Source organism: Leucopleurus acutus (assembly GCF_964270905.1).
Source record: "Leucopleurus acutus genome assembly, chromosome: 14".
NCBI classification, from domain to species: domain Eukaryota; kingdom Metazoa; phylum Chordata; class Mammalia; order Artiodactyla; family Delphinidae; genus Leucopleurus; species Leucopleurus acutus.
Window position 1 is genome coordinate 33,356,103 of NC_139156.1, and position 24,104 is coordinate 33,380,206.

At 43.6% G+C, this 24,104-nt stretch overlaps 1 protein-coding gene across 2 annotated transcripts in view; it reads left to right on the forward strand.

Annotated features, from left to right (window-relative positions):
* The window catches only part of MYOF (myoferlin), a 155,881-nt gene that overhangs the window by 99,484 nt on the left and 32,293 nt on the right, over positions 1 to 24,104 (forward strand). For both annotated transcript variants that reach the window (XM_082854950.1, XM_082854951.1), the window contains 13 exons: positions 1,840 to 2,003; positions 4,353 to 4,467; positions 5,941 to 6,046; positions 7,913 to 8,058; positions 9,989 to 10,162; positions 11,251 to 11,359; positions 12,442 to 12,519; positions 14,809 to 14,990; positions 15,083 to 15,241; positions 15,367 to 15,465; positions 16,403 to 16,564; positions 18,736 to 18,901; positions 22,311 to 22,387. In XM_082854950.1, coding sequence (XP_082711076.1) covers positions 1,840 to 2,003; positions 4,353 to 4,467; positions 5,941 to 6,046; positions 7,913 to 8,058; positions 9,989 to 10,162; positions 11,251 to 11,359; positions 12,442 to 12,519; positions 14,809 to 14,990; positions 15,083 to 15,241; positions 15,367 to 15,465; positions 16,403 to 16,564; positions 18,736 to 18,901; positions 22,311 to 22,387 — 1,737 coding nt within the window. The remainder of the gene's footprint in view (positions 1 to 1,839; positions 2,004 to 4,352; positions 4,468 to 5,940; positions 6,047 to 7,912; positions 8,059 to 9,988; positions 10,163 to 11,250; positions 11,360 to 12,441; positions 12,520 to 14,808; positions 14,991 to 15,082; positions 15,242 to 15,366; positions 15,466 to 16,402; positions 16,565 to 18,735; positions 18,902 to 22,310; positions 22,388 to 24,104) is intronic.

Genomic DNA, 24,104 nt, shown 5'->3' on the forward strand with positions numbered 1-24,104 from the left:
TCTCAAAATCTATCACAATAATAAAACCGGGTGTCTTGTTAAAAAGAATCCTACCCCGAGGACTGTGATTCTGTAGCTGAGTTAGGGATTAGCACCTGCAATGTGGGTGGGTACGGGGCATTGCGGTCCACTTTGAGAAGCAGTGAAACCCATGGGAAACACACACAAAGTCCTTAGGATGCAAGCTTTGAAGTGTGACTGGAGAGAAATAGAGGGTGGGCTGGAGGCCTCAGGGGAGGCCCTGAGTCACAGATGTTGATGGTCAGTCATCTGGGTGCTGTGGAGGGGGCATCGGAGCACATGTGGGAGGGGCTTGCTCCTGCCCTCCTGTGGGATTTCTTGGCATCCACCTGCCCTACAGCTCTGTGGCTGGGGCCCAGAGAAGCTAGCACTGAGCAAGGAACAACCCTTCCTCTGTTTCCCGCTTCCAGATCCTTCCTTGCACAGAGTGAACTCTAGTTTCAACAGGTGTAGAAATGATCCACCCATTTTAGTTGTTTTGCGTGACTCTAGTTTCTCCAAATTCTAACAGCCTCTGAGTACCAGAAGGGGCACGTTAATGACAGTAATGGAAATTTCACTGCTTCTTGCCTTCCTGGGCTGATACCAGACCTCAGTTCTCCACAAAAATTCCCCCCACCCCCACACCAAATTTCTGGAGGTCTCACTAGTGCTGTCTTAGATATTGCTCTGAGCTTTAGGCACAAGGGGCTGTGAGACTTGGGGGCACATGCATGGCTTCTTTGGTTTCCAAGTGACAAGGACACAGAGTGGAGGAGCAGTTCCTGCCACTTCTACTCGGAAGCCAGCGTGGCCGTAGTATCATCCAGGTGAGGACCTTGGCATGGACAAGAGGGCAGCAGCAGCAGTGGAGATGGGAGCCTCATGTGGCTTTGAGGCCTTTAACTAGCAGCTGTGGGGCGGGACCATTAGCACACGTGAAGCACCTCAGAGACCTCCAGTTTCCTCATCAGGCCCCTGCCCAAACTTCTTCCATCATCCTTCAGCCAAAAACTCCCCTGCTGCTTATGCAAATCGTCTTCTCAGTGAGCTCATCAGCAGACAAACAAAGATATCAGCTTGGACCCAAACAGAGACTGTCACCACTGGCAAACCTCAACCCTCTTTATGATTGACATAGTGAAAAACAGACCATTGTAGATTTTATAAATTCTGTCTTAGAAAGGAATGCCCTGTAAACCTGGGTCTGCCATTGCCGCAAAACCTGCTTCCAGAAAGGTCTTGGTCTATTCACCATACTCCAGAGGGGATGAAGGTTCAGAATTTTTAGGCCACATAAAAGCTGGGTGCTAAAGGACCTTCATGTTTCAGATGGGTCCTTTGTGCTGCCCAGGAAATGTACCATTAATTATAATATTGTTTCTGCGGGGAAATGTGCCCAAGTTCTCGGCAGCAGACTTATAAATAAAGTTTTAGAAGACTACATGTTCATAAATTGAGGACTTTTGTAGGTATCTAAAAGATTAGGTTTGGAGCACTGTTTGGAGCCATTGAAAAAAATGGTAGAAACAACTAGCATGATATATCAGTGTTTACAAAGCACTTTCACAATCATTTGTACATTTGAACTTCAGAACAACCCTATGAGAAAGGTAGTATTATCCTCAGTTTACAGATGAGAACACTGAGTCTCAGAAAGATGAATGATTTACCGAAGTTGCATAATCAGCAACAGGGCAACTTAGGCCCATACCTTCTGAATATAAAGCTTTTCCATTTTCCTCATTGTTTAGCCTAGGTCCTAGATGGACTTGAAAATTTATGTGTTGGCTTTATTTCTTGCTCCCTGATGATGTTTCTCCAATTTCTTTTTAATAGTATGAAAATCAAGCTCTTATGTTTGGAAAATGGGGCACTTCTGGATTAGTGGGTCGTCATAAATTTTCTGATGTCACGGGAAAAATAAAACTCAAGAGGGAATTCTTTTTGCCTCCAAAAGGCTGGGAATGGGAAGGAGACTGGATAGTTGATCCTGAAAAAAGGTAAGTTTTTCATTTTCTGAGAAAAAAGGATGGTAATGAAGTCTTTCCTTAGAAATTGCTAAGTGAATCTTCTCCATCGTCATTCTTGATCATATTTACGTCACACCCACTGAGCAGAAGTGAGTCCACAGAAACTCACAGAAACTTGAGACATGTCGTCAGTGTCCCATAATAAAACAAAAAAGTATAAAAAGCACCTGGTACTAACATTATTGAGAACTCATTACATGGGAATGTGTGAAGCAGTGGGCTAAACATATGCATTATCTTGCTGAATCTGGATTGCAGTCCTGCAAGATAGGTAGTGTCAAAAATCATGAAGAGTCTGAGATTTTTATCCTACTTGCAAGCTAGCAAGGTCACCTGCCACAGTTTCGTGGATGTTGGCGGGAGACACAAGGCTCCTAAAGCAGAGACAAAGGACTCTATTGCCCACAGCAAATAGTAGTACCAGAGTATCAACATTTGCTCCTGTTCTCCAAGCCCCAGTTCCCACAGGGCGACACAAAGAGGGCCAGGTGACACTTGCACGTGAAGTGGATTGTATAATAGGAAAGGAACCCTGAGCTTGGGGCTCCTGAATCCTTTATAATGGGTAGGTAGTGAGCATGCTGGCCCTTTGCTCTGGAGAGAAACACTATGTCTTCTGAGGTTGTTCCTCATATAAACATCCTTGAGAAGATAGTCTGTAACAAAGGTCATGGAGCCTGTGTTTAGACTCACAAAGAATTATCTCCCAACAAAAAACAGTATCTCCACTTTACAGATGAAACTGAGACCTTAGAGGGATTAAGTCACTTGTCCAAAGGCACACAGACTGTGGGTGAGTGGTGTAGACAGGGCTAGAACCCAAATCTAGCCTGGGCACCAAAACCAGCTCTCAACTGTTATGCTGCAATGTCTGCAGGAAACAGTAGAGGGCATAATTTAAGTGGATGAATTGTATGGTATGTGAATTATATGTCAAAGGCTATTATTAAACAGGAAGAAAGAAACAGTACAGGGGGCAAGCATGTGTCCCCTGGAGTCTGGAGGAAACCAAAGCCTGGTTTCTACGTGTTGCCAAAAGCACTGGAACCAGAATGCCTTCTTTTCTCCAGCTCGGGACAGTGTACTTGTGTTTGGAGGAAACAAGCTTGTGAAGTTGGATTTTAAGACCTTAAACTGGAGTTTGCTCTCTCTGTCCACATTTGTTTCCCATAATGACACAGGATTAGGGAAGGAGGGAAAGAAGTGTTTTGGGTCTGGTCTGTTAAGATGTCTGAACATGATTGCTTTTAACCCATGACAGCTTGCTTTGGTTGGAGTTGGGGTTGCTGGTGAGGGGAAGGGAAATGGGATTTGAACTGGAAAGAAGGAAGGAAGGTTAGTGAGGACAGGGAAAGGCCAGGGGAATTGGCACTGGAAAAGCAGGTCAGAGCCTGTCGGAGCTGGATGGGACCCCAGAGGTGGCAGCCAGTTCTGTTCTCCTTCTCTGGGGCCCAGAGAAGTGATGGACAAGCCCAATTGATACAAAGGGTGGGAACTTTCTGTTTTCTGATTTCTTTCCAGTGCTTGATTCTAGGGGAGGATACAGCAGGGGAAAGATGTAGAGACAGTAAAAGGAAAAAAGAAACCTCACTTGAGTGGATACCTGGCAGAAGACTTAAGTCAAAGTTGGACCCTCTGTACTTTCTTCTCTGGGTTGTCAAAATAGTTCCAAATCCAAGAGGAAAATTGGCATGGCAGGGAGTCAGTATGGATTTCTCAAGTGCCCAAATGGACTTTGGAGTCTTAAATGACCTGGTTTGGCTGTCATCCCTACCTAGGAACTATCCAGAAAATGTAAACTCCTCCCTTCAGTTTGTGTTACGTAGACCAAGCAAGCCATGAGTAAAAGTTTCCACACTAGGCCCCAGGAGACCGTCTCCATTCCATTTTTTAAAATAGGTGGAAAGAGGGAAAATGACTCTTTATTCTTTTGAACTGTTAGCCAAGAGTCTTGCTGAGAAAATGCTGAATGGCCCTGGACCTGACACAGAAACAGAAGCCTGGTCCCTAGAGGAAGCTGCCCACAATGCTGTTTACCCAGTCCCCACCCTAATTACTGGGCAGGAGCAACTCTGCTGATTTGAGAAGTTCTCTGTAATTTAGGGCTCATTGTTCCGGCGGCCCCTCTTCAAAGGAATGTCAAAAGCTATTAGTACAAAGAAGAGTTTGGAGTGGAGAACCCAAAGGGGTAGGGTGAGGAGGGAACCGGGGCCACCCCCAGGGTATAGATGTCTCCCCACCATTGGAAATAGATGGGGTGGTCGGTGACCACCTTTGGTAATGTTTCTCCTTTGGTAACGTGAGCCTCCTGTCCCTCAGCTTGCTGACCGAGGCGGATGCGGGTCACACAGAGTTCACAGATGAATTGTATCAGAACGAGAGTCGCTACCCCCGCGGCGAGTGGAAGCCAGCAGAGGACACCTACACAGATGCGGTGAGTGCAGCTTCAGCTCTGGGGGATAAGCCCTTCTGCGAGAGCTCGGAGAAACCATCGCTGGATCACCAACCACAAGACGGGGCTGCCCGGTCTCTTCTGCCCCATCTCATGTCCTAAACCCTTCCCTTTATAACTGGAGCCTCCAAAGCGCATCTGTAATTAATTCCTATAGGAAAGACATGAGGCCTATTTAACTACATGTTGGTACATGGTAAAGTCTGGGTTGTGAAATTTTTTTTACTATATTTATTATGGAACTAGTTTTTAAAATCATAACAAATTGAATGCTTATGTCTTTAGAATAGTCAAACAGCATAAAAGGAAATTAAAAGTAATTCTTCTCCCTGATCCATATCGCACCCCCACCCCCAGAGATAACCACTGAACCACTGATAGCAGTCTTCTGTTCCTATACAAATATATAGCTTCTTTTTTCCCCCACCTGAATAGAATTGTGTTGTATGCACAGTTCTGTATTTTTCACGTAATATATCTTGGACATCTTTTGATATCAATACATATAGATCTATGAGCCATTTAAAAAATTCCTACAGAGTGTTTTATTATATGTACCCCTCTATAATTTATTTAACTAATCCTCTCCTTTTGGATATTTAGGGGTTTTCCCCCCAGCCTTTGTTTTTTTATAAACAATGTGACAATGAATATCCCTATACATACATTCTTATTCACTTATGAAACTTTGTAGGAGAGGCATCTGTTGGCTTGGTCAAGGTTTCAATGCATCTGAAATTTTGACAAATATTGGCAAACTACTTTCAAAGAGGTTGTACAAATTTATATTTCTAGCAATAGCATAGGGGGCTGTTTTTCTAGACACTCACCCTCCCACTTGTTAATCTTTGTCAGTACATGAATAGATGGTATCCTGTTGTTATTTCAGTTTTCACACTCTTAAAGTGAAGCTGACTATTTTTCTATGTTTACGGACCTCGTTTATTTCCTTTACTATGAACTTTTTTCATAACTCTAGTTTTAATGCAGAACTTAAGTCAATATTTCAAGTAAACTTTGCTCAGTCTTACATGATTAGCATCTACAACCTCCTGTAGCATTACCCCATTCTTGAAGACATGTGTTTTTCATGCTTTATCCATCTCTGATGGGTTCTCTGCAGTATAACCCCTCATAAAGAGTTGCGTCATTTCATAATATTAAGTTGAACCATATGAAATAGCTTACATTTGATCATTTTTGACCTACAAAAACAATTTCCCGTGGTTTAACATAACATATTCCCTAATAGTGGAAGCAGAAAGTATTCTTTAAAAATCTAGTTATTGTTTAGCAATTGTGTATAAATAAAGATTACGGCTTTTTCTGAGAAAGATTGATGTGTATGATGGTATTGAAATGAGTGAGTCTATAGTTAAGTGTGAGGAATTCTATCTCACCTTTGCATCTTATTTAACACACTATGGCTTCTTTCTCTTCTTTTTTTTTTTTAAGAACGGTGATAAAACAGCATCACCCAGCGAGCTCACTTGCCCTCCAGGTTGGGAATGGGAAGATGATGCATGGGTCTATGACATTAATCGTGCAGTGGATGAGAGAGGTAACATTTCAGACCTATTACCTGACCAGGGGCTCTCCAGCAATGCCTTGGTTAAAGTCAAGTTTCCTTGGGAGGGAGGAGTCTCACGCCCCTTCGTCTAAGATGACCAGGTCAGGTGGTGTTTCCTGTGACTATTCAGACGCAGAATCTGAAGGACAAGCAAGTACTTGGACAGGTGCAGGGTGGGGGGCTGTCAAGAATGAAAGATACAAGGTAACGGGATGCCGGGTGGCTGGACTTTGAGATGCCGGGGATCCAATGAGAATTTGGGAGGGGACTGGAGTTTGGAGCTTCTCTAGTCTAACCATGACATACCCTCCCTGGGAACATCACACTCAGGGGCCCCCTAGCTCAGAAAGAAGAACTGCAAAATGCCTTAAAAGTCACCCTACTCAGCAGTAATGCAGATTATTGACATAGCTTCTGGTAATGATATTTATCCTTTTCTTTTTAAACTTTATTTATTTATTTTGGCTGCGTTGGGTCTTCATTGCTGCGCGTGGGCTTTCTCTAGTTGCTGTGAGCGGGGGCTACTCTTTGTTGCGGTGCACGGGCTTCTCATTGCCGTGGCTTCTCTTGTTGTGGAGCACGGGCTCCAGGCTCACGAGCTTCAGTAGTTGTGGCATGCGGGCTCAGTAGTTGTGGCTCGCAGGCTCTAGAGCGCAGGCTCAGTCAGTAGTTGTGGCGCACGGACTTAGTTGCTCTGCAGCATGTGGGATCTTCCCAGACCGGGGCTTGAACCCATGTCCCCTGCATTGGCAGGCAGATTCTTAACCACTGCGCCACCAGGGAAGTCCGATATTTATCCTTTTCTACAAATAGTAATCTAAAGTTAAATGAACTAGAACATTTAGAATTATCAAGAGAGAAAATTTGACTTTTAAATTTCTTACAAGAGGGAATAGTACACACGAAAGAACTAGCATTGATAAGGAAGGTTTCAAATAGATTATAAGTTTCTTTTTTTTTAAATTTTTTTAGGAATTTTGCCTTTTATTTATTTATTTATTTATTTATTTGGGCTGTGTTGGGTCTCCGTTTCCGTGCGAGGGCTTTCTCTAGTTGCAGCAAGCGGGGGCCACTCTTCATCGCGATGTGCGGGCCTCTCACTATCGCGGCCTCTCTTGTTGCGGAGCACAGGCTCCAGACGCGCAAGCTCAGTAATTGTGGCTCACAGGGCTAGTTGCTCCGCGGCATGTGGGATCTTCCCAGACCAGGGCTCGAACCCGTGTCCCCTGCATTGGCAGGCAGACTCTCAACCACTGTGCCACCAGGGAAGCCCAATTATAAGTTTCTTGATGATCTTGATGCACACACCAGGCCTTTTAATAATAGTTAATGTTTTTTGAGTGCAAACTATATGCTAATCATGGTCCTAGTGCTTTGCATGCATTATTTTGATTAATTCTTTTGGAAAAGGTATATTTTACCTTTCTGCTGGGGAAATTGGACCATCAGCAGGTTTACTAACTTGCAAGAAACTTTAAAAGTAAACAGCCCCCATGTGGTGATGCAGGGATTTGAAGCCAGGCTGTTGACTACACAGGCCACGCCCTTCATCACTGTCCCCAAATGCCTCTTGCATTGTGCTTTACTCTTAGATGCACTCAATTACCATGAGTGACTGGAAGTAGAAACATGGAGGAGAACCCCAGGGCCACAAAGGAAGCTTCTTGAAGAGGGATCCAGGGAAATAGGGCTGTATTCAGTTTGGCTGATGGCAGCAAAGTGATAGGAGCAGTGGCGTTCAGTCATGACAGTGGAGAATGTTGGGGGGCAGACAGTGACCGAATGACTCCTGGAACTTTATTTGGCAATCTGGCAAGTGCATCTCTTTTGGATAACCATTCACAAACTCTGTTCCAGGCTGGGAGTATGGAATTATCATTCCTCCTGATAATAAGCCCAAATCCTGGGTTGCAGCAGAAAAAATGTATCATACTCATAGACGCCGAAGGCTGGTCCGAAAACGCAAGAGAGATTTAACACAAACCACTTCAAGTACTGCAAAGGTAAGAGGAGCAATGGGAGGGAGCTGGGGGCTCCGCCTTCCAGACCACGCAGAACCACGGTTAACTCGGCGACTTCTACAGGAACCATTTGCCTGTCAAGGGCCTGATGCCCTGCTCAAGGGTTATAAAAGTGTATCCCCGCCCCAGACCTGCTGATTTAGGAACTTTGGGGGTGGAGCCCAGCATTCCGTGTTTCAGTAAGTCTTCCAGGTGATTCTGAAGCAGGCTAAATAATGAGAACCACTCGAGAGGCAGTAGTAGAAACAAATTATTTTGGTAGCATAATGTAGTAGTGGCAATAGCTCAGGACTTGGAACAAGACACCTGAGGCTTCAAATCCTGGCTTCATTTCCTTTCTCATCTGCAAAATGGATATAATATGCATCTAATTAGGGTATTATAGGCTTAAATGGAATAATAATAAATTGAGTGGAAAAAGTATACTCATAACAATCATAAGTGGTATGTTCTGTGTGCTTTTTGTGATGGTAGGTCCTGAATATACATCATCTCCAATCCACAAAATCTGCATTTTTATCCTCATCTTACAGATAATGTTCACAGAGGTTAAATGGATTTGCTTTAGGCCATGTGTCTAGTAAGTGATAGAGTGTTTGAACCCAGGCTAAGGTCATTCCAAATACGACCTCTTTCTATTCCAAAAAGTGCCTGACTCGTAGTAGATTTCATGAAGTGTCTTTTTATTAGATAGTGAGCTTTTTGGTACTTCTAAGGTTCCAAAGCTCCGGACCTTGTTCCTAATAAATAATAGAGTAGAATGAATGAGCTAATGAATGAATATTTGTTTTGGAATCATCCTTATCCGGATAGGGTGAGAAGTTGCTAGAGGCACTTGACTCCCTCCTTCCACATGAGAGCACTGAGGTGAAGTGGAAAGAACACTGAGCCACCAGTCAGAAGACCAGAAACATGGCCCAGTTCTATTCTACCAAAGAGTATTGTTGAGACTTAGATCATGCTCCCTAACCTGCCTCACTCCTGGCTGCATAAAATACTTTGGTGTCACTAGTAATACTGCCAGAAGGTCAATTATAAGATTGTCCTTGACCTGGGTTTTCTGTTTATTTAAAGTTGAAAGAAATAACCCCTACGTGGAACTCTTATTTCTGAGATCATAAATATTATTCAGTATTATTTTACATCTACTAAATCTAGTCATACTTTTAAGATATTTACGTAAAATTTCCACCACTGAAATGTCAGCTACAGGAGGGCAAGGAATCTGTCTTTTTCTTCACTGCTTCCTCAGCTCTTAACCCAATACCACACTTAGAGGTCCTGAATGAATTGAAAAGAAACACTGAAAACTGAAATAATTATATATAGTTTTTAAGATTAAAAGTGCTATCGTCGTTAGATAGTAGTTATTACAGAAGTAATATACCCTGATTTACTTATTAGCTATAGAAGCTATTACCTTAGACAAGACACTTAGACCCTAGGGAGGGTGGTATCGTTTTTTTCCCTCTCTATATAAAATGGACATCATAATATTTTCCAAACTATATCATAATGGCAATGTTCTTATGAGCTAATGAAGTGAGGAAATAGAAAGCAATTTGGAAAAGAATCCATTTGCTTTACCCATTCCCTCATGCCGCCCCCAACCCCCGCTACCAAGTCTGAATAAGGTGCCCCTCCTGATGGTACAGCCACCACTCATTTCATTTCATCTCATTTCACTTTACTTGCCTGCTTATCTCTCTCTACCCCCCCAGTCCATCAGCTCTGCAACGGCAGAGAGCCTGTCTATTTTGTTCTTTGTTGTATCCCTGGCTCCTAGCGCAGTACTTTGGCACAGAGTAGGTTTTCAGTACGTATTTGTTGATGGACCACATAATCTGCTTTATCAATATAAGGAATATTGTTATTATGATTATTATCATTAAATGTTTTACTTCTGTTTTAGGCCATGGAAGAATATAAAGACCAGGAGGGCTGGGAATACGCTTCTTTAATTGGCTGGAAATTTCACTGGAAACAGCGTAGTTCAGATACCTTTCGCCGCAGATGCTGGAGGAGAAAAATGGCTCCTTCGGAGACGCATGGCGCAGCTGCCATCTTTAAACTTGAAGGTGCCCTTGTAAGTAATAAATAGCCAAAATTCAAGTCATATTCGCAGAGGGAAAATACATGAGTGTTGGATATAATACCATTGACTCCAATACTGTAAGACTGCACATAATTTGGGAGAAAGCTGCACATCCTAGGTGCTCAATAATTTTGTAGAATGAATAGACCATTTACATATGAAAGGTTCTAAGAAGCATGTTTAATATTGTTTCATCTAGCCTTTTCCAAGTATATCTGTTCCAAAACCTTTGCTTCAGGTGACATCTGTTAACATCCCTTTGGATCATACTTTGGAAACTACAACTGTTCAACAAACAAAGTTAAATATGCAGATGTGAGGGGAAGGAAAACAGAAGGATGCTTACAATATTGGAGAACAATTCATGTGGAAGCACAATAAAAAGGCAGAGAAGAAAAAAGCACAAAGGTGGAAGGAATGAATAAGAAAGTGGTCATGGTTGATTTAAAACAATGTGGTAGTCAGGGACCATTTTTAGAAATTTGTGTTTGGACACAACCTACTTTTATATTTCTACACAGTGACCCTTCTCTGTTCTTCTTCCACTGCTCTTTTTCCTCCTCCCTTCCTCTTAATCCACTTATGTATCCTTTATGCTCCTCCTTTTTTTTTTTTTTTTTTTTTTTTCCTTTCACGGGCAGGGTTTGGTAAACCTGGCCTTGGTGGGTAGAAAGGCTGGCTTCGACTTCCTGCTCCGTCGCTGTCCTGGGCTTTATTCATCGTTTAAAAATGGAGTGATTGGGGCTTCCCTGGTGGCGCAGTGGTTGAGAGTCCACCTGCTGTTGCAGGGGACGCGGGTTCGTGCCCCGGTCCGGGAAGATCCCACATGCCGCGGAGCGGCTGGGCCCGTGAGCCATGGCCGCTGAGCCTGCGCGTCTGGAGCCTGTGCTCCGCAACAGGAGAGGCCACAACAGTGAGAGGCCCACGTACCACAAAAAAAAAAAAAAAAAAAAAAAAAAAAATGGAGTGATTGGATGAAGAAAATCTCTTTTAAAAGCGACCATTCCATTTGTTTGTAATTCTTACCTCTTCGTTTGTTTTTAGGCATTGTTAATTGGTTTTCCTGACTCTTATTTTAGGGTGCAGATACTACCGAGGATGGAGATGAAAAGAGTGTAGAAAAACAGAAACACAGCGCCACTGCTGTGTTTGGAGCAAACACTCCCATTGTTTCCTGTAATTTTGACAGTAAGTTTTAAACATGTATTTGTGTTTTTCACTTCTGTGACGTTCATCTCAAGGAAACTCTTTGAATTCACCAAATGTGATAGATAAAAATCCCTTTATGCAAATGTGACTTTTATTTTCATCACTTGATGGAGATGATTTTTTAAAATACAGTTTTCAAAATTATATTTGGGGTAGAGGGTGGTCAAATCATTGATTTCAACATAATCTGTCTGATATGTACTCATGCTACCTATTAAGCTCCCGCAAAAGATTATTCTAATTGGAAAAAATGTTCAAAAAGTTAAGGTTGGTTTCAATGATAACCTTCAGGAATTTTGGAAGCAGGCCTACTCTGTAATAATAATAGCAAATACTCATATAAGTCTTAGCATGTGCCAGGCACTCTACATATATTAACTCATTTAATTCTTATAGCTACCCTAGAAGGTAAGTACTATTACTGGCCCCAATTTTACAGGAGGAAACCAAGTGCAGAAAGATTAAATAACTTGACCAAGATCTTATAGCTTGTAAGCACTACAGACAAGATTTGAACTCAAGTAGTCTGGTTCCCAGAATCTGTGTAATGAATCAAAATGCTCCCCTGCCTCTCAAATTATGTGTGTTTGCAGGGGCAGGGAGGGGTGGCAGCATAGTGGGGAGGGTCGTGTATGCATTAATATAATAATGATAAGGAGTATAAAGTCTTTGAAATATCAAAGAAACGTTTAGCAGATAACCGTTTCCTAGATCTGGTGCTGAAATGGTCTGGAAAGCCCTATTTCTATAACTCCTAGAGACCAAGTGTCATTTTAAAGGTCGGCGATGACAAGCAGTACCCTAAATCCAGGTCGTTTACACCAGGAGTATGTTCTCGTGATTGACACACTTGCATTGAGCTTCCTGTAGTACTTTTTAAATAAGTTTCATTTTGCAGGAGACAGAATTAATTTGGGAAGACATGTCATCACCACTGTATATGTGTTCTTTACCGTGGGGAAATAGATTTGGGTAACCCATTTATCTGAAACATATATTATCTCCCAATAGAAATACAGTGTTCTGTTTCTTGTAAGTAACCTCCATCCTGTTGTTTTTAGGAGTCTACCTTTACCATCTGCGTTGCTATATCTACCAAGCCAGAAACCTCATGGCTCTAGACAAGGATAGCTTTTCAGGTAAAGGGAAAACGTCTCCATCTCACATGTTATTACACAGCAGGCTAGCTTGATTCTACTTTTCATCAAGTGGATGCTTTGAGTTATTTCTCACAACAACAAAAAGCCTTTCTGTACTGAGAGTAGTTTGATACGCATGAAGTCAGTTGCTCCGTCATTAGATACTCGCTGAGTATGCTAAGCATGGTTGCTGAGTGCTGGAGAAGATTCATGGTCTTTTACTACTACTAATCATTAATTGATTAAGTGATTAGAAAAACACCTTAAGAAAAGCAGTTTCTGCTTTCTGTTTATAGCTGTGTTTTTACCCCTGGGCTCTTGGGTTAATTGGTAAGTCCTCACCTTTTTATATATATATATATATATATATATATATTTTTTTTTTTTAGATGTTGCGGGTAGGAGTTTATTAATTAATTTATTTTTGCTATGTTGCGTCTTCGTTTCTGTGCGAGGGCTTTCTCTAGTTGTGGCAAGCGGGGGCCACTCTTCATCGCAATGCGCGGGCCTCTCACTGTGGCGACCTCTCTTGTTGTGGAGCACAGGCTCCAGACGTGCAGGCTCAGTAGTTGTGGCACACGGGCCCAGTTGCTCCGTGGCATGTGGGATCCTCCCAGACCAGGGCTCGAACCCGTGTCCCCTGCATTAGCAGGCAGATTCTCAACCACTGCGCCACCAGGGAAGCCCAATATATATATATATTTTTTGTAGCTCTCTTAAGTTGACAAAAAGATCACCAGATCACCCATTCCCCTACTTTGGAGTCCATCTTGACCTCCTCTGCTGCCTGCTCCCCAATTCCCAGCACCATCAAACCATGAGGCTTCATCACCCCTCACACTGACACCCCAGCTGCTTTTGTTGCCTTTGGACCGGTTCTAAGAGGAAGGTTCTGGGCCCTTGCTGCTGGGGGATTTGTGCTGTTGCTAGTGGGACCATGAACAGTTCCTGGGCTATAGGGGGAGCATTCTACGTCAGGACCTGAAGGCCATCAGAGCTTCCCTGGGGCTTCTATGGAAACAGCTCTAAGAGCAGTTACCTGACACTCCAGCATGCTTACATCAATTGTGAGGTATGTTCCGAGCACTAATATTAACCAACATATGTGAATGGTTTCCTTTTCTCACAAATTAAAGCAGATTCAAGGTTATCTCTGTAATACACATCTCCAAAATGGTTTTTGAAGACATTTTTGAATATTCACCACCAGGGGGCACTCAATCATTGAAAGTCAAAGTTAATTTCTCGACCAAAGTTGCATAAAACTCTAAGCACATTCCTTGCAGTTTGAGATAAAAGATACATCATCAGGACAAAAGCAAGGAATCCCATTCATAAGATGCTGCAATGCTAAAAGCCAAGCACCCTTTTAGCTTATGCAAAAGCTTCAAGTTAGACAGCAGGGTATTGCTCAGACAGGACAGCTCCCAAGCAATTGCAAAAAGGTTTGGTGAAATTATTTAGCATGGAGGAGAAATGGAGTACTTCTTTTTTTTTTCTTATCTTTTTTCAGCTTTATTGAGATATAGTTGACAATGTAGTTGTAATATATTTAAAGTGTACAACGTGGTGATTTGATACATGTACACATTGTGGAAGGATTTCCACAACATTCATCGTCTCTCATACTTACCTGTTTTGTGAGTGTGTGAGAACACTTAAGTTCTACTTTCTTAGCAAATTTCAATTATGCAATACAGTGTTAGCTGCAGTCACCATGTTATACATTAGATCCTCAGACCTTATTCATCTTGTAGGTGAAATTTATACCCTTTCACTAACTTCTCTCCATTTCCCCTGCCCCCAGGCACCCTGAGGGCACCATTCTACTGCCTGTTTCTATGAGTTCGACTTTTTTTGTTTGTTTCACATATAAGTGATACCATGTAGTATTTGTGTTTCTCTGGCTTATTTCACTTAGCATAATGCCCTCTAGGTTCCTCCATGTTGTCACAAATGGCAACATTTCCTTCTTTTTTAAAGCTGAATTATATTTCATAGTGTGTATCTATATTTTTTTCTTTATTCATCTATAGGTTGGCTTTCATTTCTTCGGTGGTTTACTTTGCTGCACAGAACCTTTTTTAGTTTGATGTTGTCCCCCTTGTTTATTTTTGCTTTTGCTGCCTTTGCTTTTGGTGTCAAATTCAAAAAACCGTAGCCAAGCCAGTGTCAAGGAGCCTACCCCTATATTCTCTTCCAGGAGTTTTACCATTTCAGACTTCAGCCATGGCCATGGTTTTACCATGTCAGACTTCAGCCATGGTTATTCTTTTTTTTCTGTTTTAGATCCATATGCTCATGTCTCCTTCCTTCATCGAAGTAAAACCACCGAGATCATCCACTCAACCCTGAATCCTACCTGGGACCAAACGATTATATTTGATGAAATTGAAATTTATGGGGAACCCCAAACAGTCCTACAGAACCCACCCAAGGTTGTCATTGAACTTTTTGACAATGACCAAGTGGTAGGTAATTGAGAATTTCTGAGATGGCTGGGGAATGATGGAGGTTTATAGGGATGTTTGTCGGGGAATTTAAGGATTTCTTGTTTCTCTAGGGCAAAGATGAGTTTTTAGGACGAAGCATGTGCTCGCCTCTGGTGAAACTAAACTCAGAAATGGACATCACACCCAAACTTCTCTGGTACCCGGTAATGAATGGAGACAAAAGCTGTGGGGATGTCCTTGTCACTGCAGAGCTGATCCTGAGGCACAAGGTACTTACTGAGTTCTCACTCATCTATTTTTTTCAGAGTAGCCAATCAAAACACTTGTTAACAACTCCAGGCACTAGTTACTTGAACTAAAGGGAGGCATTGACATTTCCATGTTTGTTTCACAGGATGGCTCCAACCTTCCCATTCTTCCCTCACAAAGGGCACCAAGTCTGTACATGGTCCCCCAGGGCATCAGGCCTGTGGTTCAGCTCACTGCTGTTGAGGTATGCTGCTCACTTTGTTTTACTGATTGACTCAAAGGGATGTGGCTATAGAAATGGAATCTTTCACCTAGGAATGGAATCTTGCTGCATCTTCTCTTGCTGTCTCCAATTTCCTATAGAATTTGTCTAAAAAATTGAAATATTCATGGAAATAGAATGCTTGTCAAAGCAATAAAAACAAGTCAGTCCCGACATTCCTGAGGGAATCTAGAATTCCCATTTACTGGGAGCCAGTGGATTTCTAAGTTTCCTGTGTCAACTGGAGAACTGGGAGAGAGGAGACGGACTCAGAGCAGTGTGTCTTTATGTGCAGAGAAAAGGGGACCTCAGAGGGAGGTATAGGGAGGGAAGGGAGGAATGAGAAATGCTGACATGTCAGACAGAGCAGATACAGACGGAAGGAGCCTGATGGACAGCGTCCTGCTTACTATTGAGGGCTCTCCCTCTGTCCAGTCAAGCACCTGTTACCTGGAGATTTCTGTTCTTGGGGTCTTGCTAAGACTGAGGCAGATGACTTTAAACAACAGCTCTTATTTTTTTACTTAGTGCCTGCATGTCAGTCACTGTGTTAAGAAGTTTACACTTGATCCTCAGAATAGCCCATGATAGGTAATGCTCTCAGCCCCGTCTGCAGATGAGACAGAGAGGTTACTAACTGGCCAGAGTTCTCAGGGCTGTGATGTGGCGCAGCCGGGATTGGATCCCTGCGCTCTTATCCCTCTGCTTTTCAGCAGCTCAGGTAGGAGAGGTAAATGGGCAAAACCGCTTTCTCTGTATGACCTCCAGGTTTTCTCGAGTGACATTCTCAGAGATTTGAGGCAAATCTGTACAAGTCAATCTTAAAGAATTTACCAGTTATTAACACAGGATTTTTCCTTTTGAATATTATTTTTAATATGTTGGGTTTCCTTCCCTTCTCTTTACATTGTTTCCTTAGATTCTAGCTTGGGGCTTAAGAAATATGAAAAACTACCAGATGGCTTCTGTCACCTCCCCCAGTCTCATTGTGGAGTGCGGAGGGGAAAGGGTAGAATCAGTGGTGATCAAAAACCTGAAGAAGACGCCCAACTTCCCAAGTTCTGTTCTCTTCATGAAAGTGGTACTGTATCGAGACTCTGTAATAGTTCATGTCTGTTGAATAGCTGATTTGTACTTGAAAATGAATATATACAAATCACACACATCTTATATATATATATTTCCAAAGTCTGTAGTTTATATATTTCCAGTCTGACAACAAATAGAAAAACCCTGCCTTGCAGACAGCATGTCAGTGACTTTTCCCCCTTAGATTCTCACACTGTAGTGATGGTTTCTTAAAGCTTCAAACAACCCCAGTGACACAGAAGTATCTACGAGCAATACTAATATATTTCTCCAGTAAACTTTCCATCTAGTCAGCTCTCTGTAACAGGCTCTTGGTCAATCCCCCAAGAGCGGAATATTAACCCCCAGGGCCCTGAAGGTGTACATGGACCAGAACCCTCTGGATAGCGACTGGCTGGCTGGGGAAGGGCAGCTGCGGGGTGATGGGGCCATGTCCTAAGAGCCCATGACTGTGCCCTGCCTCCACGTGTCCCTGGGTTGGTGCCACTTTGTTCCATCAAAGTCACCCTCTGGTTATTAGAAAGGCAGCAGCCTCAGATCTGGTTCACAGGCCTCCATCATAGACCCTATAATACTTTGGAGCAAGAAGAGGTTACTCCGTCTTTCTGTTTTGTTTTGGTTTCTTTTTTGCGGTACGCGGGCCTCTCACTGCCGTGGCCTCTCCCGCTGCGGAGCACAGGCTCCGGACGCGCAGGCTCAGCAGCCATGGCTCACGGGCCCAGCCGCTCCGCGGCATGTGGGATCTTCCCGGACCGGGGCACGAACCCGTGTCCCCTGCATCAGCAGGCGGACTCTCAACCACTGCGCCACCAGGGAAGCCCCGTCTTTCCGTTTTGAAAGCAGTTAAATCCTTAGCTTTTTAAAAAGAAAAATCTTTATTTTTTACTCTACTATACAAAGCGTTAAGAAATAAAGGCATTTCTTCAGTTTAATGGGATGGAAGGTCCAGAACCTTCCCATTTCTTTCCCCAGCCCAGTCATTTTTCTGCCCTTGGGGTCTCCAGCACACCACTCTTGAACTGTAGGGTCTTGGAGCTTAACTTCTCCAATTACAGATGAGGCAGCTGAGGCCTGGAGAGGGGAGCCACCTTATGCAAGTTCTGTAGTGAGTGCCAGGCCCCGTGTGCTGCGCTGCAGTGACTGTCAAGATTGCAGCGGTAGCTACACAGAGCTCGGTGCTGTCTGCATTCACACTCCCTGCATTAAGTCTTCAACCCTGCAGGGCAGGCATTTTCACCCCTCTTATGTGTGCTTTGGAGGAAACTGAGATGTTAAGTGATTTACACAAGGGGACCCAGCTAGCAAGTGGGTGGCCAGAGTTTGGACTTAAGGTCCCTCCAACTTCAAAGCCAATACTTTTCCCCTCACAATGCTACAGATGAGCGCCACCTGGAAGCTCCGAGCCAGAATCCCAGAGTGATCCCCTGGGTCACTCTACCCATCATTGTTCCGTCCCCAGCCCCTTCCCCACCTCCCAAGCTCTAGCCTGGAATCTAGCCTCAGTCAGCAGAGGTGAGGAAAACCACTCAGTTGATCCCAGCTTCTATTCCTGTGTGAAGACGAAGGTGGAAATCATCTGAACCACGCACCAGGCAGACCCGAGAGCAGCCTGTGATTCCCCAATCAGACAATGTCACCAAGGCTACCAAATTCCATATAGGGGAACCAGGAGGCATGGAGGAAAAATGAGCATCCCATTTTGGCATTGAACTTCCAGGGCTGAAAGACTCTCAAGCTACAGTTATCTCCCGTGAAGGTTCAGTTTTATCTCGATCTAAATTTTAACTAATTCTAGCTAAATGCTGATTTCACATCCTGTTACAGAGCAGAGCCAGGTGCTAAGGTACAGTGCCAAGCACTTCACATATATTAATCCAGCACCCCTACTCTTATTAAGGAGATCACTGGGACAGAGAAGAGTTCCCTAAGATCCTGCAGCTGTCAGTGGCAGAGCCAGGGTTTGATCCTGGCTCGGAGCTCAGGCCCTTCAGCTCCAGGCTGCTTGCTTGGCATGTACATTACTGAACTGCTCGCTGTGGGTCCCAGGGGCTACACCAAATGGGCAGAAAGAGCCTGGGTTGGTCCCTTTGGGGGAGTTAATTGGCAAAGCTGCCCTTGTCAGGTCTCAAACAGAAAAGTGACACCTACCTCTGTGACCCCCAGTTCTTGCCTAAGGAGGAGCTGTACATGCCTCCGCTGGTGATCAAGGTCATCGACCACCGGCAGTTTGGGCGCAAGCCCGTTGTGGGCCAGTGCACCATTGACCGCCTGGACCGCTTTCGCTGCGACCCTTATGCAGGAAAGGAGGACATCGTGCCACAGCTAAAAGGTAAATGCAAGTCTCTAAATAGCATCTTGGGACTTTTCATGTTGAGTTGATTTAATCTTTACAAACTCTCAAAGTAACTACTCATTGTCCAGATTTTGCAGATGAGGAAACACTTTGATTTACAGCACGCTATGTAACTTTCCCAAGGTAATAGAGTTAGTAAGTGGCAGAGCTACCCTTGAATCCTGGCCTTGTTTGAGGGGACCCAATGCTCAAGCTATTACTTTCTGAATTGTCCTGCTCCTGGATGAACATGCTTTTTTGTATCATCCAGCAGAGGAGGCAAGACAATGGGCGATTGCAGTTTGCTGTGATAATTTTTTTTTTTTTTTTTTTTTTTTTGCGGTACTCGGGCCTCTCACTGTTGTGGCCTCTCCCATTGCGCAGCACAGGTTCCGGACGCGCAGGCCCAGCGGCCATGGCTCACGGGCCCAGCCGCTCTGCAGCATGTGGGATCTTCCCAGACCGGGGCACAAACCTGTGTCCCCTGCATCGGGAGGTGGACTCTCAACCACTGAGCCACCAGGGAAGCCCCTGTGATAAGTTTTTTTAAAAATAAATTTATTTATTTTTGGCTGCATTGGGCCTTCATTGCTGCGCGCGGGCTTTCTGTAGTTGCAGCGAGTGGGGGCTACTCTTCGTTGCGGTGCGTCGGCTTCTCATTGCAGTGGCTTCTCTTGTTGCAGAGCACGGGCTCTAGGCGTGTGCAGGCTTCAGTAGTTGTGGCACGTGGGCTCAGTAGTTGTGGCTTGCGGGCTCTAGAGTGCAGGCTCAGTAGTTGTGCACACGGGCTTAGTTGCTCTGTGGCATGTGGGATCTTCCCGGACCAGGGATCGAACTCGTGTCCCCTGCATTGGCAGGCTGATCCTTAACCACTGCGCCACCAGGGAAGTCCTGTGATAAATATTTTGATGGGGAAATACAGCGGCCCCTCCGTAAGCACTGAAGGAGTGGGGGATTTTTATTTTAAATTGCTTTCCATCTATTGTCCTGCCTCATTAATGCATCACAACATTGTTGTGATATAATTTGAAAAATATGATTTCATTGTTATCTATCAAAGAAAAAATGACACCTGCTGGAGTTTAAATTGCTGGCCTTGGGTCACATAATTAATAAGTGATAGAGCAGAGTATAATACTTACTTTTGGGTTCTATACTAAATAATAACTAATGAATAGCATTTTGCTCTTGTTTATTCAAGAATTACTTGTTTTTTAATTTATCGTGTGGCAGAGACTGTTAGGGGCTGGGGACTGGGTCCCATCCGTGAACAAGATCCCAGAGCCCCTAGGCTCGTACGATTAAGCCCAGTGGAGAATTGACACCCATTCATCTGATCGTTGGTAGCCTTCAAACTGAAACAGATGTCTTCTATTTGAGAGCTGTTCTGCTAACCAGTTCTATTTAATCTTCCATACGGTTTGGTATTGATTTTACAGAGCCTCTGAAGCTCATCTGCTATGTGGGTCTGAGCATCCTGTATCCCTGATTCAGAGAAGAGAGAAAAAAAAATTCACAGTCACACTTGAGCGAAACCCTACATGTGTTGATCCATACATTTCCCATGGAAAGCATTTTTGTGCTGAGTTGATGGTGCCTGAAACAGCAACATTTTTATAACATCAAGGATTAATGTAACTGCAGGCATTCTTTTATCTGGGGTTACTTAATGGAGAGAAACTGTTTTCCTAGTGTTTTTCCTATTGCTTTCATGAGAGAAAGTTCTTTGACACAAATATGTGAAATCATGAGGAAGGTACAAATGCTGCAGATTTTCTCTGGCCGCAGAATCGCTTGTGTAGACCTACTTGTGTCTATGGGTCAGGGTTAGGCAGAGGTCTCCTGGTTCATGATTCTTTGTAGTTAGTGTGAAGTGAGGTCAAGGCTTCAGAAAGCCCCTGAAGAGGAAACTCCTTAAGGTGTATGGGGAGCACAGTGTTCCCAAGGCCAGAACCTGTTATTTTAGATCAATCTGATAGTTTCTTAAAACCAAACTGAGGTAAGAGTTGAGGAATGGACTTGGTTGGCCTAACGTTGGAAGCGCACAGAATAACTTTCCTCGTGTGCCCGAGGCTTTGTGTACATGAGGATTGTAAAGTGGAGAGATGATAATATAGGAAGGAACTTGCATGCAGTCGTGTTCCAGCATGCCTTCCCACCTGGCTGTCCTGTTCTGTGTTGCTGCAGTTGTTGGGAGTTGGAGGGGAGCTATCTTGGAAGCCTAGAGACTTCTGATAGATCTGGGGGTGCCACCTAGCAACAGCATAGCAACTGGCGTATCATAGATGCTCAATAAATGTCAGTCCCCTCTGCTTCCCCGGTGTTCCGCTGATCATTTCTCTGACATTTACTAAGGGCCTACTTTGCTCTGGGCTCTGGTATGATTGTTAAAACACAAGCTTTGGGGTCAGACAGACCTAGATTACTTACTTTCACTTGTGATTGTTTAACTGGAAGCAAGTGACTTGCTTTCTCTTAGCCTCAGTTTGTTTGTTTTTTAACCTCTATAATGGGTATAATGCCACACATATCTACAGGGTTTTTGAGGGGTTAAATGAGATCATGTATGTAAACAGGTTAGCCCACTGCCTGGCACATGGTAGGCGCCTAAAAAATGTGTTTTCCCTCCTTTATGTCCTATACATCAAATGCTGGGTTAAACACAAAGTTCTTTTGGCTTGGCAGAGTTTGTTCTGTCTGAGTTCTGCCCTCCTGTTGAATGTCTGGCTGCCTGATGCCTTCTTCCATAAAGGGTAGCTGTACCTCTCATCCCACCCAGCCCCAGGCTGAGGCTTCAGCACCCCCTTCAGCGGAACTGAACCTGGTGAGCCCAGGGGCTGCTCCTGAGCCCTTGCTCTAACCTCACCACCCAGAGCCACAAATATTCTGGGAATTATTTAAAGCCAGGATGTGTGCCTTTTCCCTCTGTGTACACTGTGAGAGCCACGCTGAATGAGCCACTGCAACTTCAGCCCTGAAATGTGCAACTCTTCACCCTGATTTGCTTTTCTGTGTCTTAGAACAGATTCCATGAAAAGGAAGCTCCTTTGGTGTAGCTCCCCCCAGCCCCCATTGCCCCGACCTCACTCCTACATCCTCTAAAGACATGTGTTGACACAATTTTTTTTCAGCATTTCCTGTGTACAGGATTGGGCTAATTGTCTAAGATAAAAGAAAAAAAGTGGGCCATAAAATCCCCTTTAAAATGTCTAAAACTGTATCATATTTTGGGAAAAGCAATGAATTGGGTTATTTTTCTACATTCAGACGTGGTCTTCTCCATTTAGTAAGTCTCATCCAGGAGCAAACTCAACCTTCCACTGTGTGGCTGTTGAACTTGAACTTGGAGTAGAATGTTCACCACTGTATTTTTGTAAGCATCTTAGATTATGAAATTGTCTTGCAGCCTCCTTTTTGTCTACCCCACCCTGCCGGGATGTCGTTATTGAAATAGAAGACACCAAACCATTACTGGCATCAAAGGTAGGCTTCAGAACTGATCATTGGATGATGTCAGTTTTATCTTCCAGGCATCTAAGCATTAGGTGAATTCAGTCAAACAACCATTCAGTGCAACTAAAATAAAATAACAAACCAGCTATCACAGTAAAAAACCTGAATCTTACACTGTGTGGACTCACGTCCTCTACGGTGACATTGTGTGGACTCATGTCCTCTACCCTCAGTCACCCAGGATACTTAAAATATACTCAGACCTGTGCTCCACTCTCCACGAGGGAGAGGGATCTAGACAACAGTAAATTTTAAAATCTCCCCAAGTGATTCTAATGTGCAGGCAGGTCTGAGGACCTTTAGTGTGGACAGTCTGAATGATATCATTTGCAAGAATGAGAAATTTCAGGAGCAAATACACAGCGCCACAACGTTCAGAAGATGGATGCGTGTAGCACACTAGCTTTTTCCCCTACATGAAACAGAAGTGTCATGGGTTTTTAATGACCCGATTTGTCAGTGTATGGGATATCCCCGACTTTTATATTCACTGTGGTTTTCCAAATCAAGAAACTGGTGGAAATGCTCATTCAGGACCCTATGTTAAAACCATTCTGGCCAGCTCGACAAGAAGGAGAGGGAAAAAAAAAGTTCCCAGCCCAGAAAAAAGAAAACATCAGCTATCTCCCCGTTTCTGTTGGCATTCACGATGGACTTTCACAGCATGTTTTAATGTGCAAACTGGCCGAAAAGTGCACATGATTGCACTTTAATGTGTTATGTCCATAAACAGTGCCTTTAAAGAAATCCGCTTTCTTCCCACTGCATTAAACTCACTAACAATTGGACCATACTAAATGTGGGCTCTGCAGCCAGCACTGCATAGCAGTGTGTTTGATTCTATTCCCTGAGAATCCTCCACAGTCAGAAATGACAATAGCAAATAGGCAAAACCACTGTGTTCACTTCATAAACAACGCCAAATATTCCCAATAAAACAGTAGTAGCCTAGGACGAAGCTAAGTATAATCTACTTAAGATCTTTTACGTACATTTTCACAACAACTCTGGAAAAAGCCAGTTTAAATCCTGCTCTGTAATCAGCCTCCAGCTTTCCTGCCTCCCGTTGTGAATCAGCTCTTCTTTGGGCTTTCTGTATACTCAGTAGCCCCAGGTATGGAGGCTCAAGAAGAAGAATAAAGCCAGTCTGTGCCCCAATCTCATTCATTTCTTAACAGTAGTTAACAGATGAGGCTACTGTAGCGACACATTGTGAAAGTTGAGTTTACATCATATTTTAAGTTGCAGCTTAGCAGGGCTGAGGAAGGTAGTATCGGTCATTCTCATGTACTATAAATAACTTTCACTCAGCTGCTCTCCTAACAGCTACTGGAGGTGTACTGTGTTGATAAGAAAGGCTATTTGGAATTGCCTCTACAAATCTGATACCACCTCTTCATTGGGGAATATAGCACTCATCTGTGCAAAGTCAAATGAGCAAAGTTGAGCTTTGGAAGAGCCAATGACAAGCTTGCTGATGTCCCAGATTACACATACATGTAATACACGTGCATGCATGTAATATATATGCATGCAGGTGATATGCATGTGTTACATGTACGTGTGATGTGTGTGTAATGAATACCTGTTACCACTAACTCAAGTCAAGCCTTCTATTGGTAAATTGAGGGAATGGGTCAACACTGTGCTGTTGATGGGAGCCGTAGAATATGGCTTCAAGTGACAG